Source organism: Pteronotus mesoamericanus, unplaced genomic scaffold (assembly GCF_021234165.1).
Source record: "Pteronotus mesoamericanus isolate MK-2021 breed Mesoamerican mustached bat unplaced genomic scaffold, CSHL_Meso_final scaffold_174, whole genome shotgun sequence".
NCBI lineage: Eukaryota > Metazoa > Chordata > Mammalia > Chiroptera > Mormoopidae > Pteronotus > Pteronotus mesoamericanus.
Genome location: NW_026555309.1, coordinates 21,753,804 through 21,773,186, shown reverse-complemented (window position 1 = coordinate 21,773,186; position 19,383 = coordinate 21,753,804). Strand labels below are relative to the sequence as shown.

The 19,383-nt window shown below is 40.7% G+C and overlaps 1 protein-coding gene across 1 annotated transcript; it reads right to left on the bottom strand.

Moving 5' to 3' along the window:
• Window positions 1-6,673: 6,673 nt before the first annotated feature.
• Window positions 6,674-16,960, bottom strand: CTHRC1 (collagen triple helix repeat containing 1). The gene is made up of 4 exons (XM_054590068.1): window positions 16,808-16,960; window positions 12,988-13,209; window positions 10,958-11,174; window positions 6,674-6,816 (listed from the first exon to the last, which is right to left on the bottom strand). Exons 1-4 carry the CDS (start codon window positions 16,958-16,960, stop codon window positions 6,674-6,676), a joined length of 735 nt encoding a protein of 244 aa, XP_054446043.1.
• Window positions 16,961-19,383: the final 2,423 nt, after the last annotated feature.

Below are 19,383 nucleotides of genomic sequence, written 5' to 3'. Positions count from 1 at the left end.
ATAATGAACAGTTTGGAATTGACAGTTACCTAAGCTGGTCCAGCCAGACTGACACTCAAAGACATTATTTTCTGAGGATACTGACATAGATTCATTCCCTCTTTGCTGTTTCATGAATGAGGATTCATGTATCTCTCAGGTCTCCTCAAATCTGATTTAGGATCATGAACTGGGCGGAGTGTGTCCAAAATGGAGTCAACACCAAGGAAATGACAGCAAAAAATTAAAAGAAAGAAATTCGGTCCTACTTCAAACCGGGGGAAGAAAAGAAAAAAACAAAGCACTCTTCTTTCAGATAAGCTTAAGATTTAACCTCTAGAAAAAAGGACTTTTGAATAAAAAAGAAACTCAGTCATAGTCACATTATACGAGATTCTGGATCAATTCTCACCCCTAGTACACCGACCTCTAGTTTCAATGGGGTGAAGCATTAATTTTCCTTTATTTTGTAAGCCAGACTCAGCTGGGTTTTTCTATTATTTGTTGCAACTGAAAGCTTCCTACATGACAGAATCTGCAATACAGATCCTAAGTCTTTTTCCCATCAATTGTCATGACACTTGTGAACTCCTGTTTCTATGGAAATTAATGTCACCTTTATTAAAAGTGAGCACTTTGGGAATCTTACATATGTTGTGTGGATTCTTTAAAATGTTTTTAGTTTTATAGAAAAACATTATTTAATATTTCTAAAAATTAAAGATTCTTCAACTCACCGTGGAAGGCATAAAAGAAGATTGACCAGTAGACTTAGGAAAATAAAATCTGCTTATGGTAAAAAGGCCCAACTGTATAAAAGTTGGACGATTTGGAAGTGTTCCCTAGATATTTTCTGAGAACAAATATTGCAAGATGATATGTTTGTATTAAATTTCAATGTATGTTAGTTTTGACATTAGGCTTGTTCTACTAAAGGCTAGAAAGTGATTAAACCGGTTCACATTCAATGTGTCAAAAGAAAAAGCAAAAAGCTGCTTTTAAGTGATTTACATTAAACTCTTCCCCATCCAGGATCTAAACTAATTCAGAAGTAGATGAGGTAAGTGCAGCATAAAATAGGATCTTTATTAGTGATCAGGCTGAAATTAGAGAATATGGCTTTTGTCTGTGTAAAAGTGGGCTTCCTCATACCAAGTCCCGGGACATACAGATGTACCCATCCAGCCACAGGCAACAATGGACCAAGACTATTTTACAGGCTGCCCTTGTAAAGCTTATTATGGCAAGGAAGAAGGAGGCAGAATGCATGATCTCTGTGGGCAGCTTATTCCCTAGGAGAGAAGGGAAAGTACTACTCATGCTCACTTCCTTCTCCTAAACTCACCAAGTAATCACATCTCTAGCAATCTAAGTACAACCAGGAGAGAGAACACACAATAAATTTACCCAGGAGAAGCTGAAGTAATTGCTAAGTTAGGATACAGTAATACAACTATGTTAAGAGAACTCTAAGTGGTAGCCCAGGGCCAACGGAGGCAGTACTCAAGGAAGAACAAGCTTGGAGGAGCCCCCCCTCTGGCACTCAGACATCCCCGAAGAAGGTGTTGCAAACCACTGGGTGGTGAGAAAGTTTGCTGGTTTGCCTGGCCAGAGCTGGTTTAGAATCATCTGTTAAGCAGGAAATGACCCTCTGGGGCACAAGCAAGGCAAAGCTGGTGAGCAGGTTGCAGAGAAAGTTAGGATGTTTCTGCAGGTGCAAAGTCAGGAGCAGACTTTCTCCACATTGGAAAAACCTCAGAAACAACCTGTAGGGGGCTGGCAAGCTAAGACAGGTGGAGGGGCATGCCAGGGAGTGTTAGCACTGCTAAAAGCATGGGCCCAGGAGCATGTGGTGTCCCTCTCAAGAAGCCTGCAGTAAGGTGATCACCAGGCCTCTCGACCTGGGGCTGCGAGGTAGTTGAGGGGCTGTGCATTCTGGGTGTGCAAACAGAGCAAAGCACTGTCAGATGTCCACACACAGACACACACACCGCTGACAGATCATGTAGCAAGAGCAAGCTAAGTAAATTCCATGCACAGAAACCAGGAAGAGAAGCTTCTTTCCTCCTGCAATGTCCCTCCAGTATCCTCTGCTTAATGTTTTCATTCTAAAGGAGAAATGCCTAGAGTCCAGTCCATTATCCCAGAGCAGGTACTGAAGGATGAGTTTGTAGCTGATAAGAGGCTTCATCAACCCCTTTGACTACTTCCATATGCACCCTTCTACAAGACTTGAATTGCTGTACAACAACAAAGCAATTAAGCATATTTTAGCCTAGCAAGATGCAGCTTTCCTTATGATAGGTGAAGTTCTTGCCCTTCTCCCAAATGAGAAGACAAAGTCCCAATAGTCATTGAACCCATTGCCGTCTATGTTAATTACCACTCAAATTCAGTCATGGTCCCAGTGAGTATTCTATTAACTTTGTAAAATTGACTTGCACCAACTTTAAAAATAAAATACTGATGGGAAGGACAGGAATAAAAAAAAATGGTTAGGCTACGCAAATAAATATAAATAAATAACAAAGAGAAAATATGCAAAGCTATCAGAGTCCTGATTTCTATAACTGGACACAATTATGGTTGAATATCTCTAACTTCCACCTTCAACTACCTATTGCATATTTTCCTTAGAACCCACAGCCAGAACCCACAACTCTGGGTTCTTTACCTACCTGGCAAAGTAATCCATACCTTTCTTCTCGAGGTGTCCAAATCCTTAATCGTCCTGGCTTTTTTCTGGTTCCTGTAGTTTTCCATTAACTTTTACTGTTGGCATGGAAGTTTCAGGAGAAACCTTATAAAATGTGCAGATTTTAAAATCATTTGCTGGTTCAGGCAAACCCGCAAACTCCCTTCTCACCACTATGTGGTCTGCAACCGCACCTTCTCTAACTAGCAGAGGGTTCTCTAACACAGTCCTCCTTGCTTCCGCCATAGCAGCAACCAATTTCCCTTGGTAAATGGGATCAATCACTACAGCCAATTGAGTACCCTTCTGTTTTCACCTGTTGGTTCAGTGGTTTAAGGAAAACAAAAGGGCCGGGTGGCAGTCTGAGGTAGGCAGAATTCTAAGATGGACTCCCTGGTGTACATACCCTCTATAATTTTGCCTTGTGTACTGTTGGGACCTGAAGTATTATTGGATATCACCTCCATAATTATATGTCAAAGGAATTTTGCAGGTGCAGTTAAGGTCCCTAATCAGTTAACTAAAATCCAAAAGGAGATTATCCTGGATGGGTCTGACCTACCTAATTAGCAAGTCTTAAAAGCAGAAGAGTTCATTCCCTTGCCAGTTTAGAGGAAAAAGCCCTTTTGTGAAAGGAGGATCTACGTGGCAAGGACCTGAGAGCAACCTATAGGAGCTGAGAGCAATCCTCCGCTAATAGCAAGCAAACAGGGACTTTAATCACAGCTGTAAAGAATTGACATCTGCAAACAACCATGTGACCTGGGAAGAGGCTCTGGAGCCTCAGATGAGGTCAGAGCCCCTGCCAACACTTTGGTTTCAGCCTGGTCACACTCTGAGCCAAGGACCCAGCTAACCTGTACCTAGACCCTTGAACCACCAGATGAATACATCTGTGTTGTTTTAAGCCGCTAAAGGTGTGGTAATTTGTTATGCAGCCAATAGAAACCTAACACACAGTCTCACCTTCCAGTTCTGTGGAATGACTGTTGTTCCCCTGGTGGAAGCATCCTCCTTTTGGATATTAAGATCTGCAAACCAGCAGAGTTCAAAGTTGCCAGGACAGGAAGCGAAAAGTCTACAAATGGATTATTAGGGGTAATAGTGAGTGAAGCCTGCCGCACTTCTACTGCCCGGATTCTGTCTATAGGAGAGAGAGTACCATATGATGCTTTCTGATCCAAAGTATAATTGCACCCTGTAAGACAGAACCCCATTCTTTCAGGATGTTGTCTGCAAGCTGGTACCATAATGAGTCCTCAATACGCCATTTCGCCTTTCCTGTAGGCCAGCCACTCCCAAGTGATGGGATATGTAGTAAAACCAGTTAATTCCATGGGTGAGCCCCACTTTTGCGCATCGTTGTTGTGAAACGAAGTTTCTGGAGCAGAAGCGGTGTGTGTGGAAGGCCATGACAGTGGAGATAAGGCATTCTGTGAGTCTGTGGATGGTAGTGCTGGCAGAAGAATTAGTCAGAAAAGGCACATCTGTATCCAGAGTATATGTCAATTTCTGTGCAACTGAATCTCTGCCCTTCCATGATAGAAGTCCAATGTAAGCCAGGCAGCTGGCTTGTCCCCCCAGGAAATAGTGCCATATTAGGGACTCAGGTTGGTCTCTACTCAACAGTAGCACTAGTGTTCCACGTTGTTGAACCCATACATAGCCTCCATCCTTGCCACCAAGGCTTCTCTGTTCATGGGTCCATTGAACTAGTGCTGGAGTGGCTGGGGAAAGAAGCTGACTGCCATTCAGAATATTATTTTTGCACCTCATTATTAAGAATCTCCTCTACAGTGAATGCTCTTTGGTAGGCATTCTCATGGAACACAAATATCTTCACAGTCTACGACTATTTAAAGAGGTCTTAACCAGTATTCTTGTCCCCACCCAAAATGTCCTTTCTATTTATCCCAGTCTCTATTTGCCAAAAAATTGACCCATCTTGGTTAACTTCCACCTGTCTTCAACATTTTTTCATCAACATTCCCTCTCATCCACTTTTCATTTCCAGATCATTTTGAAGCAAGTGCCAGACATCAATATCACTTTATCTTAGACATTTCAGTATTTCTAAAAGATAAGCACTACTTAAAAATAACCACAACACAATTATCACACCTAAAAATACATAATTATTTGATATCAAACATCTAACATTCATGTCTTCAACTATCTTAAGCACCCAAATAAAGTTCAAACATTGAAATGGGTTGATATGAGATGAAATCTCTTTTACTCCATATATTTTTTCCCCTCTTTCTTTTTTCTTGCCATTTGTTGAAGGTATCAAGTTGTCTTTTGAGTTTCCTTGTCTGGATTTGCTGATTATAACCCTGTCATGTCAATAAACATTTTCTTCTGTCCTCTGTATTTCCTAAAATTTGATGGTTATATCTAGAGGCTAAATCAGATACAGGTTTGATTGTTTCTTGGCAAAACTACTTCTTGGGTAGTATAATGTAATTTCTTTAAGAAGCATATAGTTTGGTCTTTCTTTTTGAAATGTTATCAGTCATTGATGATCACTGCTAGATCCCTTAATTCACGAGAGGTTGTGTATGTGCACATGCGCACACACACACTTCTATAAGGAAATATTTCCCTTCATCAACAATTTGGTTACCCAAAAATACTGCTCATATATAGAGAAAGCAGAGTAAATGCTTTTTCTTTTTGTTATGTATTAATACAGATTTTCAAAGTAACAATTTCATTTGCTGGTGTCCTCTAAGTTGACTGATAAATTTTATGTGAATATCATTATGAAGTCAGGCACTTTAAACATATTTGATGCATTTCAAACCACTGCAGTCATTATGATTATTAATGCTTAAATCATATCATCTTTGTCAGTGGGAACCAATTCAAGTTGCCTCTTAGATCTTTTCCATTGTCTTTGATAGTTGCCTTGTTTTCTAGTAATGCCAAGCTGATCTGGGCTCACATTGTACATTTCCTGCCCCAGAGCTGAAATCCCCCATTAGTTCATGTAGCCTTAGTTCCTTTCAGTAGGAAATGGTATGCAGAAATCACAATCTGACCATCACTTAATTGGTCATTTTTTCTAGGCTTTTTCAGTAAACAAGAGTCTGTTGTTATTGTTTTATAGCTTTATTTAAGATAAAGTACTTTATGAATTTATATTGATACTTCCAACCTAAGCACAGGATTTACTTAACTTTCTCAGTCTAATACCTGCACTTCCTTCTTCAAGAATTTTTTCTGAGGCCCTCAGCCTGAACTGATAGCTCATCCTTTGAATTATACTGCTCCCTTCAACACCTTTCATGGCAATCAACAAATAATTTTTGATTTGTTGTTATTTTTTAAATATACATCTTATCCTCCCTACCAAATGGTAAGCAATTTGAGGCCACAATTCGTGCCTTTTTCCTTTGTTAAAAAAAGATAAAATCCCTAAAGTGCTAGTGAATTTCCTGACATATAAATTTCTTTTTCTTTGTATCCCTCAAAATATGAAATAGTACTATACATATACTCTAAATTTAATATATCTCTTTAAAATAAATAAATACAAAATTAGGTTTATACTCAATTTTCCAGACATAAAGTACTAGACACCCTAATTTTAGTAGGAATTAGGTTAAAGATATTGAGGTTGTTTGAAATAAGTTTTATTTCACAGATATAAAACAATTTTGAACATTTACAACTTGTACAAATAGTAGCATTTATATTTTAAAAAGTGCTATACTAAGAGAATAGGAAAAAATTAAAGACCACCATGACATTCTAAATTATAGGTTCAGGGAATGGGAATATGAAGAAAGTATTCTATTCAACTACAAAATCCTGAAACCATCTTTTACTGAAGGAAAATGAGTAATACTGGACTTAAAAACTGTGTGAAATCACACTTTGGTCTGTAAACACTTTGTCTTTCATTCAGATATACTAAAAATTATATAAAATGTCACTAAAATGAACCATTCAAAGGTCTAATAAAAAAGAGGTAGGGAATGAAAATTAAAGAATTTATTTTGGTAGTTCTTCAATAATGATGCGGGACACTGAGTTCCATCCAGTAGAGGCATCTCCTTTGGGATAATCTGAACAAGTACCAACCCAGATAGCGATATCCACTAATCCGGCTCCAATTCCTTCACAAAGTCCTTCCACTGCAAAACAAAGATGAGAGGCACACCTTTCTTTAGAACACAACAACCTTTAGTTAAACTTTGTTACTTTAGCAAACCAGATAATAAATATATTTAGTGTACAGTGAATTAAAATTTCTATATACTGGATAAGTGTTTTTCTTAGCACATAAATACTTTTAAAAGATAAATACATATCCACTCCATGATAGAAGTTTAACAGGCATTTTTCTTATAGGTTTTAACAATAAAACCAGCATTTGTTTATTTAAAGATATCACCTAAAAAAAATAAAAGCAATTTATTTGACTCAACAAAGGAAGCCTACACTTTTAAAAGCCAAGACTTTGATTTGATTTTCAAGTCTTTTTTATTTTTGAAAGTTTTTATAGAATTTATCGGGGTGACATTGGTTAATAAAATTACAGAGGTTTTAAGGGTACAATTCCATACCACATTATCTGTATATTGTATCATGTGTTCACCATCCAAAGTCAAGTCTCTTTCCATCATATTTATCCCCCTTTACCCTCTTCTACCTCCCCTGACCACACCCCTGCTTTTCCTTCTTGCAATCACCAACCATATTGTCTGTGTCTATAAGGAGTGTTTTTTGGTTGTTTTTTTTTTTTTTTTTGCTTAATCCCTTCACCAACTCCCCTCCCCTCTGACAGCTGTCAGTCTGTTCTCTGTACTTATGAGTCTGTTTATATTTGTTTGTTTATTTTGTTCATTAGATTCCACATATAAGTGAAATCACATGATACTTGTTTTTCTCTGACTGGCTTATTCCACTTAGCATAGTGTTCTCCAGGTTCATCCATGCTGTTGCAAAACGTAAGATTTCCTTTTCTTTTTTACAGCCAAGTAGTATTCCATTGTGTAGATGTATCACAACTTTGTTATCTATTCATTTACTGATGGGCACCTGGACTACTTCAAAAATCTTAGCTATTGTAAATAACACTGCAATTAACATAGGGGTGCATATATTCTTTCAAATCATTGTTTCAGGGCTTTTTCTGATATATTCCCAGAAGTTGATTGCTGGTCATAAGGCAGTTCCATTTCTAATTTTTTGTGTAAACTCCATACTGTTTTCCACAGTGGCTGCACCAATGTGCACACTCACCAACAGTGCACAAGGGTTCCCTTTGCTCCACAACCTTACCAATATTTATTTATTGGCTTATTGATGACAACCATTGTGACAGATATGAGGTAATATCTCACTGTAGTTCTAATTTGCATTTCTCTGATGATCAGTGATATTGAGCATCTTTTCATATGTCTACTGGCCATCTGTATGTCCTGTTTGGAGAAGTGTTTATTCAGATCCTTTGCCCATTTTTCAATTGGATTGCTTTATTTTTTTGGTGTTGAGTTATGTAAGTTCTTTATAAATTTTGGATATCAGCCCTTTATCAGATATATCATGGGCAAATATGGTCTCCTGCAAGTCCTTTTTAAAGAAAGCCTTTTCCAACACCTGTTTGTTCACTTAATGGTATTCAAGTAAAAGAAATAACTTTTATAACATTAAAAGAAATTCTAGCAAATCATTATACCTGTCCCTCAATTTGGGAATCCCATTTTACACAGAATTTCCTCGCAGTGAAAAATACAAACAACTCTTCTTTTCCTCTTTTGCTATGTAAATATATACTTTTTCTCAGGGTCTCTGGACTTTCACATACTAAGACACAACTTGCATTTCATCTTCTTCACCTACATTCAAAATAAAACTTAAAAAAATTCCTGGCCTCAGTGGTCATTTTAACAAGCAAAAAGATATAATGCCTTTGATATCTGTGTGCAGGGAAAAAGGAACCAGAGTTTCAGATTCTTTAAGAAAATGAGTCCTAACACATGCAGAGTATAGTGGTGACATCAGGTGACTGGTCAGATTTCCTAGTTGGTAGTTTACTGACTTCCAGCTGAGCCTCAGGGATGTAGGCCTGAAGCCATCTGATGAGGCAAGACCCTCAGAATCCAGGGGCCTGGCTCTGGTTCAGGCCCCTTTCAAAGTTGGGAGAACTAAGCAGTGTGCCCCGAGTCCCATTTAATCTAGTACCCTCAGTAAGTACCGCGCCGGGTGGGAATGCCCAGAAATCCTCATATTTTCCCAAGGTCCTGCCATCCATGGCCTAGAAATGTGTTCACTTAAACCTACAGGACGTCAGACAAGCTTGGTTCTAGCATTAACTTTACGCAGGAGAGTCAAATGGTCACTTCATGGTTGTTAACAAATGAAAAAAATATTTTGAATGAACATTTCTGCTATGATTAAATAGTATTGCAGTTTATTAAATAGCTAAAATATGTTGGATTAAAGGTTCTCAACCTATTTTCCTCCTTGACCCAGGTAACAACATGGCATTCAAATGTTTTTCAAACTGCCCTGGCCATATCCAAGGTGTTAAGTTATCCTCTGATGTGCTAATATAAGTCCATCCCATTCCCTTTCCCTCAGAAAAGAGTATCAGTGTGCAAGGGACGATGATTTTACTATAGCGGTCACCTTCAATCCATCTTAATATAAAAACTGTTAAGAATACTAATCAGTTCTGACATTCCACCCAACTGATCACACTGAATGAGGTTTCACATCATGGCCGGTAAACGCTGTTAAATAATTTATAAAGTATATGTATATATAGGTCACAGTTCCTGGGCCCAAGGGCTTTTATTCTAGCAAGATACTAACACAGGGATCTTAAAGATAATATAATAAAAAGTAAGTGGTTTATATCAATTGCTCTCTAACACACACCATTTGCTAATCAAATTTTAATTTTATATCTAGATTTTTCTTATTTTAGAGACTTCTTCTTGGAGGGAAAGCACATCTTCCTCCCCAGTACTTGTATCTAAGGACCTAGTGATGAGGCTTTTTAATCTGGTCAAAGAGAGGGCTGCAGAGACCTGAGGGAGGGCAAGGTCTGGCTTCTGCTCTCCTCAGCACTGATTCTGCCGTCCTGGGTGAAACACTTTATTTCCCTGGGCCTTCCCTATGTGCAGAGAGGGGCTTAAAATATCTCCTCCTTAAAATACCTTGAGGATATTGTGGAGATTTGAGGAAGAATGTAGAAAGGTTGCTCTTGATTTCTTAGAGATAATTGGTTTGGGGTGTTAAGTATTTGACTTCCTCCCCAAAGCATGCTGTAATATAAATTCCTCTGGTTAACATTGGGCAGAGGATGGGGGTGGGGAGGATGGGAGTCTTTTCTTTTATAGCTGCCATTTCTAAGTACAAGATTAGTGAAAAACCCCTTCAAGAAACCAGGGAAATGAAGCTAACGATAGAGACTTCTTGGGGCTCTCCCAGCCTGTGCTGTCGTGGTGCGTTGCCCCACAGCCACTCAAGAAACCAAAGAGCTCAGTAGCCCGATATGCATAGTGGTGTGTCTGGGTGATGATATTAAAAGATAGTTCTCCCTCTTCTAAGCTTTCTTTAATGAACCTTAAAATAGAATAAAATAAACCAATTTTTTTGTCTTACAGCTTAAGTGACCACTGGTTTGATTGAATATCTTTTCTCTCATACTAGGTAGAAACAAACCGAAATGTAGGAACAGTATAGAGATGTTCTCTTTTATGAATTCAGCAGACTGTATCTACTATTTTAAAAGAAAAGGCAGAGAAATCTGTCTCCTCATCAATCTAAGCTAGAGGTTCTCAAGCTTGGCTGGACATGACAGTAACCAGGAAAGAGTCTGGAAGTCCCACTGCCGAGGCTGCGCCCAAATGCATTAAGTTAGACTCCCTGGAGGGATGATAAGTGGCTTGGGGAGATTTTAAAGTTCCCCAATTGAGCCCAATGTGTAGCCAAGGCTGAAAACCACTGCTCTGTGGTGTTCTTGGCACTGTTTTGCCATTTCATCAAACTCAGTGACTTTCAACTGTGGGAATCTTAAAAAAAAAACCAAAAAAACAGTATTACCCCCAGAGATTCTGACTTAGTTGGTCAGAGATGGGATGCAGGCATCTGCATATTTTTTAAAAGATCCATTTCAAGAAATTCTTAAATGCAACCAGGCTGGAGCATCATGGGCTAAAAACTTGCTGTCTTAGTGACCTGACATGATTAGTGGACTCAAAACTAATTTTTGGTCTCTAAAGATCTGAGACACACTCTTCAAAATATCACTATTCGACATACCAGAAGAAGTACGATGGATGTTAATTGTTGAATTGAGTTCAGGGCTTCCTTGGTCCAAATAAATTATGGCTTCAATGGGAAGAGGTCCTGAACATTCAGCTCCATTGAATGTGAAATACCAGCGCTGACAGCACGCACTTCTGCACTTCAGCCGGAGTGAGCCACTGAACAGAACCCTTAGAGCGCTGTTCGAACGCATCTTTGTAAAGGTACACTCCTGTCACAGACACAGAAATGCGGTTTGATTAGCATTTTCTACTTTAATTAAAAAGATGCTTTCACATTGTATTGTGAATTTTAACTTTTCTTGACCCAAATCACATTTAAAAAGCTTAACTTTTACAGAGGGAAAAGGATTTTCTGCTAGACAGATAAGTGACTCTGATATAAGGAATTCTAAAAAAAATATATATATATATATCAAATTATGGCATTTTTTAGAATTATTCACCCCACTGAAGGTAACTTTCAGTTTTACCAAAAGAGCTAGTCTTCAGTATTTGGAACAAATCAACCTATATATTTACTTCTTCTTTTTTTCCCATTCTAAAAATACTTCCTGAGCCCTATGTGCTGGATGCTACAGATACCGCAGTAAACAAAATAGACTCTCTGCCCTCATGGAACTCACATTCTAGACCAGTACTGTCCCTATATATTTAGTCTTGACCAATTTTTACTTGATCAACAGCAAACAGTACCAGGGGTTCAAGCATGGGTGAGGTTTTTAGTCTTTACCTGTGTGACACAATTATAAGGCCCAGGTCTTCTTTTTTTTCTTTTTTTCTTTTTTCCCCTCTAACTGGTCTGTAAAATTTATCTGCCAATATAAAAGATAGGCCCTACTATCTTTTACTTGTAGACAGCTCCCAAGCCCATTCTGACCACTGCTAAAAGGAACTTCAAAACACATAGATAATTCAGAGTCCATAGGGATTGCTTTTAGCTAGAACTCAGCCACTTTGGATGAACTATAAATAAGCAACAAGTCTTTCAATGTCAGATGGTTAAAGAAGTAGGCAACATTTCAACAAAGTGCTTTCTAAGAAATCACAAAGAAAACTAAAATGGTCACAGGCGCAAAAATTATGGAAGAATTTTTATGGAAATTCTATCACATAAAAATCAAATTAAGATAGTCACAAACTTTTTATAAGTAATAGAGCAGACATCAAAGAGCAGTGATAAAAACTGGGAATAATACACATAAGATTAAAACCATTGAGTTTTATGAAAATAAAATCTCTCGTATCTGCCTGGTGATAGTAGTGGTTAATATCATCAAGTAATACAATATGGAACCATGTACAGAGTTGGTCAACAAAAGGAAGGCTTAGAAATAGCACCAACTTCAACTTGATGACATCCCAGTAGACTTGCCAATTATTTTTGAAGCAATCAGTGATCAAAGTAACTGAGTCATTAATCATAATGCATTGCCAGCCAGGCTATTTTGAGTAACTTGTCCCCAAACTGTTGCAGAATAATTAAGATGGTCACTGTAGTACATTGTTAGTCATTCCACTTAGGCTGAGCAGTTTTAAGCTAGGCCAGCTACCCAGAAAAAGGTTTAACACCAACAGACTTGCCAAGTCCAGATGATTCCTATCAGGTGGTAACATCTTTGAAATTTCTTTCCACCTTTATATCTGGAGCCATGGCAGAATTTTTTAGACTAATTTAAATTTATGTTAGGATAAGATTGGAAAGTTGCTTACTGTCCAATCATGTGGACACAGACACGTATGCTCTCCCTTTTTGTTCGCATTTTTTAAAAAAAGTAAGTTATGTGAGGTATTAAGGTTAAAATAATATGATGATTTATTTGTTTTAGAAACACCTTTATAAAATTAACTCTGAAACATTATCAATTTTTTTCTAACTTTATGTTAAAGTCACATGTTACCTCCTCCTCATTTTTTTTTAAGTCTTTTGGTGAAAATAAAATAAAATCTCACCTAAAATTAACACTCAACTATGAAAACCCTTCTGTTTTGCATCAACTTTAAAATAATTCAGATTTTACTTACCGCAATTTTCCCAAGATCTATGCCATAATTCAGCGAACTCCATGAACACTGCTTGTAGTTAGGTGTCCAGGACTCCTCAAAGGCCTCCCTCAGGCACTCCCCCTTTTCTCCTTTGAATCCATCCCGGCCTGGGATCCCGGGGGTACCAGGAATGCCGTTGGCCCCAGGATTTCCATCTCGACCAGGTACCCCTGCAGGCCCTTGTAAGCACATTCCATTATACTACAGTGGAAAAAGGACAGGGGGGAACAACCTCTTACCATTTAACACTCAAGGACTCTGATCTGATTAGAACCGTATTTATCTTGAGCCCTTGGAGGCAAGAATCTTTTCATACCACTTGCTCCTGTTCCGGATGACTTATTAGAGAGAACTGATTTTAAAATTATTTCTAAAATATTGTGATCGATTTCCTATTCTTTTAATTGCACAGACTTTATACTTTCTATGTGGAGGACTCGTCACTAGAGTAACACTTCTGACTGCCAGTGCCATTCCTCCTCCCTGAGAAGGGGCCAATGACCTTATTGCAGGTGACTACCAGTCTTCAACAGGGTGGCAGTGATCTAGCAAACATCTCGAGTGCCAGGATTCTCTGTTTTTCTTGGCAGGGAGGGGAAGCAGAAGCAGCAGCAGCAGCAGCAGCAGCAGCAGCAGCAGCATGTAGAAGTGAAAAGCACAGATTCCAGAGTCAGGTTCTCTGGATTTTAATCCTGACTCCACCAGCATTAGCTGTGTGAGATGCAGCAAACTGCTCAACATGTCAGTGTCTCCTTCTCTATCTGTACAATGGGGATTAATAAAGATTCTTCAGTATCTTGTAGGGTTTGTATGAGACATGAGATAATATATGATATGTACTTAGATCAGTGCCTGGCACACAGTAGTAAACACTGAACCCGCCAGCCATGATTACTCTTATCATTCCTCCAAGAGCATGAACCCTGGGCAAGTGATACTGGGCAAGTGTGTCCTCTCCCTCAGGTGGCCCTTACCAGGGAGAAGGGAGTATTGGCAAACCCCACAGTCAACACACTAAAGCCACACACATCAGTGTAGTCAGATCAGTGGTAAAGGTGAGATTTTGATCCCCATCAGTCTAATTCTCAAATTGACCCACTTATTAGATCTTCCAAATCCCAGACCCAATCCACTTAAAATTTTATTTTAACATTCTCCCATTTGCACATATGGTCACAGTCTACAATTCTATATAAATATACTATCATTCTATATATATATATATATACTGTCCAATCAGAAAAAAAAAACAAGTCTCCTTATATATTAAAATAACTTCAAAGCTTATCTTTTAAGTTCACCATCTGGGGATAGACATGGTCATGTTATAAAATCCAATAATGACACCGCTTAGGCAGGATCCTTATGTCTCTAATGTTTGCCAATCAATTTGCATTTCACCTCACCGATTTGATCTTTGCTTTGAGAAATGATCTCTGTGACTTTGACCAGTGCTATTTTCTTGAATGTAGGGGAAAAAATGACAGTGCTATTTATTTTTTGCCAGAGAAACAGTAAGAAAAGCAACAAAGCTGCCAAAGTATTAGAAGACATGCTAAAGTATAAAGTATTCTAAAATAGTCTAGTTAATTTTAGACTTAATTTTTCATTTTAGTAATTTCATTCATTCACATTTGCAGATACATGTAATGTTTGGACATAGATTTCAAGTGGAAAAGGAGAAACAGTAACACTGATGAAATTCTTTAATTTCTTCATTATTGTTCCCCTTAGGACAAGATGCTACACAAAGTTTTATTTTCCTATATATTTATCAGTAGTTCTCCACTGGGGCCACTTTTCCCCCCAGAACACACTGGCAATGTCTGCAGACATTTTTGGTTGTCACAACTTGGGAGGTGGGATTGCTCTTAGCATCTAGTGAGTACAGGTTAGGGATACTGCTAAATATGCTACAATGCACAGGACAGTTTGGACAACAAAGAAGTGTCTAGCTCAAAATGCAGGGCCATGGATGAAAATTTTAATTCACTTTTTAATCTAAAACACCACAAAATTTTACTGAATTTGGTTTCACAGATATTACATCTGTCTTCTTTTACTTTAAAAAGCTAATTCAGCACTCGTTTTGGTACCTACCAGGTAAGGGGTAAGATACGTGGCATGAACCCCTGTTTCTTTCACTAGCCACCAGGGGGCAGAGCTTGCTGGAAGCTTGAAAGAAATGCTTTGAAAGATGTGTACAAAGAAGTTGCTTTATAGAATCTGCTGAAACTTTCTTAACGACTCTGTGGACCTTTTTTCCCCCAGCAAAACCAAATCCAAGCTCCAGGACGCACCTGAGCCTGGTTGCAGTAAGCTTTCCCAAGTCAGGCTAGAGTTGTGGGAAACCACAGGTAGTGTAAATTTTTGCAGGGAAAGAAAAAAAAATTGCTAGTTTTATGGAGAAAAGGGTTATTTTGTGTATCATAACTACAAATTCACAAAATGCAAGCTTCACATGAACCACATTCACTTGGTGCAATTTTAAACAATTTAGACACTTAAAAATAGAACTGCAGTCCTGAACACATATTCTGCTTTGTGGAGCAAAATTACACAGCACATCACCAAAAACTGCTGTGTGAAATGGCAGGAATTTTTTTTCCAGAGCTTTTGAATCTGGTTCTTTAATATGTCAGGGAGCTTGATTTATTAGCTCAGTTTATAAGGACAGCTTACCATATTCGGAACAGTTTTTAAAAAAAATAAAAATTAAAAAATGCCCCCTCTCATGTCCGGCAATGCCTGTAAACCATATTTGTCTGCAATTAAGATTGGCTTAAGGATTGAAGATATTATGTGCCAAGGAATATGGTAGTTGGGAAAGCATCACTCTTGTCCTCCCTTGGGTTTGTTGATTTTTAGAAGGAAAGAGCTTTAAGCGAACAGACCTTCCCATAGATTAGCTCCTCAGAAAGCACTTGGGCTATTTATTTGCTCTCCTGGAAACTGTCTTCCAGCTCAGCTCAACTGTGATGTTCCCACCTGGTGACTACAGGCAGAAAACCCAGGTGTCTGAAAGGAGTGAGTGCCTATCTGTCTAAACAGAACAATAAAATGGTCCTTGGAGGGTTCATGCCGGGGTCTTCATTTCCCCTTCTGGCCATAAACCGTCTGAACCATTCCTGGCCCCAGCTGTGGTCGTCCAACAAAGTAAATTGCAGCCCATACTCCCTAGGAAGATGACCCAACATGACTCACAGTCGTCAAGTTACAAAGCGTTGGATGGAGGCTTTGTAAGGGTTGTTTTTCTCTTCTCCAGGCAGACGTGGCCATCTGTCCCAACAATGGACACGTTGCATGTCCCTGGCCCAGCCCACCCAGGCAATCAGCTGGTCCAGGGTCTCTCCCAGGCAGCCCCCACACGTTCAAACTTACCCAAGCTCCTCATTCTGTTCTCATTACTGTTCTCACCCTCTCCATTCTTACAGAGGGGAGAAGAGGTGGGGGACATCAGAGGCCAGGAATTATTGGGCAAATCCCTGTACTTTGGGGCGTCCCCCCGCCCCCGCCGTCCAACGTTGCATCTCCGCTCCACGACGTCCCCCTCATTCTGGTTCTAGGGCACCATTACATGCACAGCCCAGGTCCTTCCTTACTTATAGACTCGGACAAAGCAGGACACACAGGCGCATGCAAGTAACACACACACACACACACACACACACACACACACAACCAGCTGTTTAGACCCCTTCCCCCCACCCCCCAACACCTGGACTGACGCTGGCCGGGTGCTGCCTGCGGCTCTGCACCCTCCACCAGCGCAGCGGAGCGCCCGGCTCCCTGCACTCACCAGATCCACCACCTCCCTCTGCCGGAGCAGCGCCTTTTGCTTCCCCTTGGGAGTCTCGGAGGCGCTCGACGGCGCCCACAGCTGCAGCAGCAGGAGCAACAGGAGGCCTAGGAGCCTCTGAGGGGAGGTGGTGGCCGGGGCCTGGGGGCGCATGGCGCGTGGCGGCCCCGGGAAGCGCGGAGCGGGAGCTGGAGGAGCCCGGGAGAACGGACGTGATCGGAGTCTGGCCCCGCCGCGTTGCGAGGCCGGCGCAGGCTGCATCAATGCGCCTTTCACCCGAGCACCTCCCTCCCTCCCCTTCTCCCTCCCGCCCCTCTGGACACCCGGAGTTTCCATCCGGTAATAGGCCGGAGCCCCCACCCCGAACCTGCTGTAGGGCGGGCGGAGAGCCGGGCCCGCCTCCTTCTGCCGCCGCTGCTCAGCCCGCTGGGACCCTCGCGGGGCTGTAGAGACCGCCTGGAGAAGCCGCCTGCAAAGTCGGGGTGAAGTGGCTGTTGTCAAGTAGACACAGTGGGGACTTCGAGGACGGGAGTGAAGATAATACCACCTAAATGAACATTGTAGAGGCACGTGCCTTCACTTGGGTCCAGGGACCGCCCTCAAGGGTTGTCAAACGCTGGCACCTTCTGTAAGCTCCTTTTTGGGTGTGACTTTTCGAGGGGGGCAGGAAGAGCCAGAGGTATCATCAGGTTCTCTAAGCGGCCCACGACCCAAATGATTAAGAAACGCTGTTTACTGATAAGTGCTAACACTTGCTAAGCTCCAGGAACTAGTGCAGTCTTGTACACACACTATCTGTCCTCTGGGACAATGAGGTGGGGGTTGGGTGGGGGCGGTATTTCCTCTGCTTGCCCTTTTCACAGATGAGGAAACTGCTGCTCCGCGAGGAAGCAACATTCAGATAGAAGTTCAATTTTGAGGAATCACTCTTCATCTCTGATGTCTTTTCTAACCCCTTCTTTCCCTCTTTCATCTGTACTTTGTCCTTTCTGGAAGAAAACCTCCTCTGGAACCGGACCACCCACCAGGTAGGGTCAGGTAGGCTCCTTTATACACCACTGGCTGGCATCAGGCAGGACAGAAGTCTTGCCACACCTGCAGCAACACGAAGGTTGCTGACGAACGGCAGTGCTGCTGAGGTGAAATTCAACTCAGTGGAGTTCTCTTTGGAGACCCAGCCCGATTTCTGCACGTTATGGTAGGCTCAAAGGATGGGTATTACAGAGAAGGAACAGGTTGACAGGGTAGCAGGTAGGACAGTTTTAGAAATGCTTGCTCCTGGGCCAGTTTCATTCCTGTTTATTAGAAGAGGCAAATATCCAAATGGGTTCTAAAGCCAGAGGTGGCTACATAATTTGCCCAGCACAATGCAAAATGAAAGTGTAGGGTCCTTGTTAAGAAATTATTGAGAATTTCAAGACTGTCAACAGAGCAATACTCCAAGCATGGATCCCCTCTAACTGCACCTGCACAGGTCACGCACATATGAAACCAGCCCTGTAAAAAGCTAAACAAGGTCCCAGCTGATATACTTTTGCAGCCAAACCACTGAGGTGGCAGGAATCTACAGGCTGGATAGGAGAGGAGGCACCACCGCAGAGTCTGTCTTCCAGCTGATCATAATCCCTGCTGCTGCTCCTGTCACCCAGTGACTTCACATGGGCCCTCTCTGTGCAAATTGGGATCCATATTGGGTTTCAGCAAAGAGCTAATCCTGTATTAATGTTCATGCATTTTAAAACTATGCATTCACATAATTAATCAAATTATTCTGCAAGATAAGTAAATAAGATATGTATATTTCTATGATAATATAGAACAATGTACATGTACTTATAAGGTCTGACTGGAAAAAGTCCAGCCACTGTTAATATAATGAGAATGGTTTGCAAGACATTGATGTAACTAAGCAGCAAAAGAGAGAGGACTGGAACGTGTATGAGTGAACAGAGTGGTAGGTGCCGTTGAGTGAGCACATGTACTGTGTGGCCCTCGCATTCAAAATGACTGAGAGTAGAGCAATGAATCTGCGTCAAGATTTGTGTTAAGTTTGAATGTTACTCCACAGAAACCATTCAGATGATTCAGAAGGTCGAAGCTATGGGCAACTGGTGTTTGGCAGCTTCATCACAACAACACACTCACTCATGCATCGAGTCTCGTGCAGAGTTGTTTGGCAAAACATCAAATCACCCAGGTGACTCAAACCCCCTACAGCCCAAATTTGGTGCCCTGCGACTTCTGGCTGTTACGAAAACTAAAATCACCTTTGAAAGAGAAGAGCTTTCAGACTGTCAATGAGATTCAGGAAAATATGACAGAGCAGCTGATGGCTATTGGGAGAGCTGTGTGAGGTCCCAAGGCACCCCCTTTGAAGGGGACTGAGGTGTCATTATCCCATGTCATACAATATTCCTTCAATAAACATTTCTATTTTTCATAGCACACAGCTGAACACTTTCTGGACAGTCCTCGTATTGATAGCATACAGAGGGCTTGCACACACCTGGTCTCTCAGGTCCATGAAGTTATCACCAAAGTATTCGTGCTATGGATTTGATTAACTTTGTTGTCTC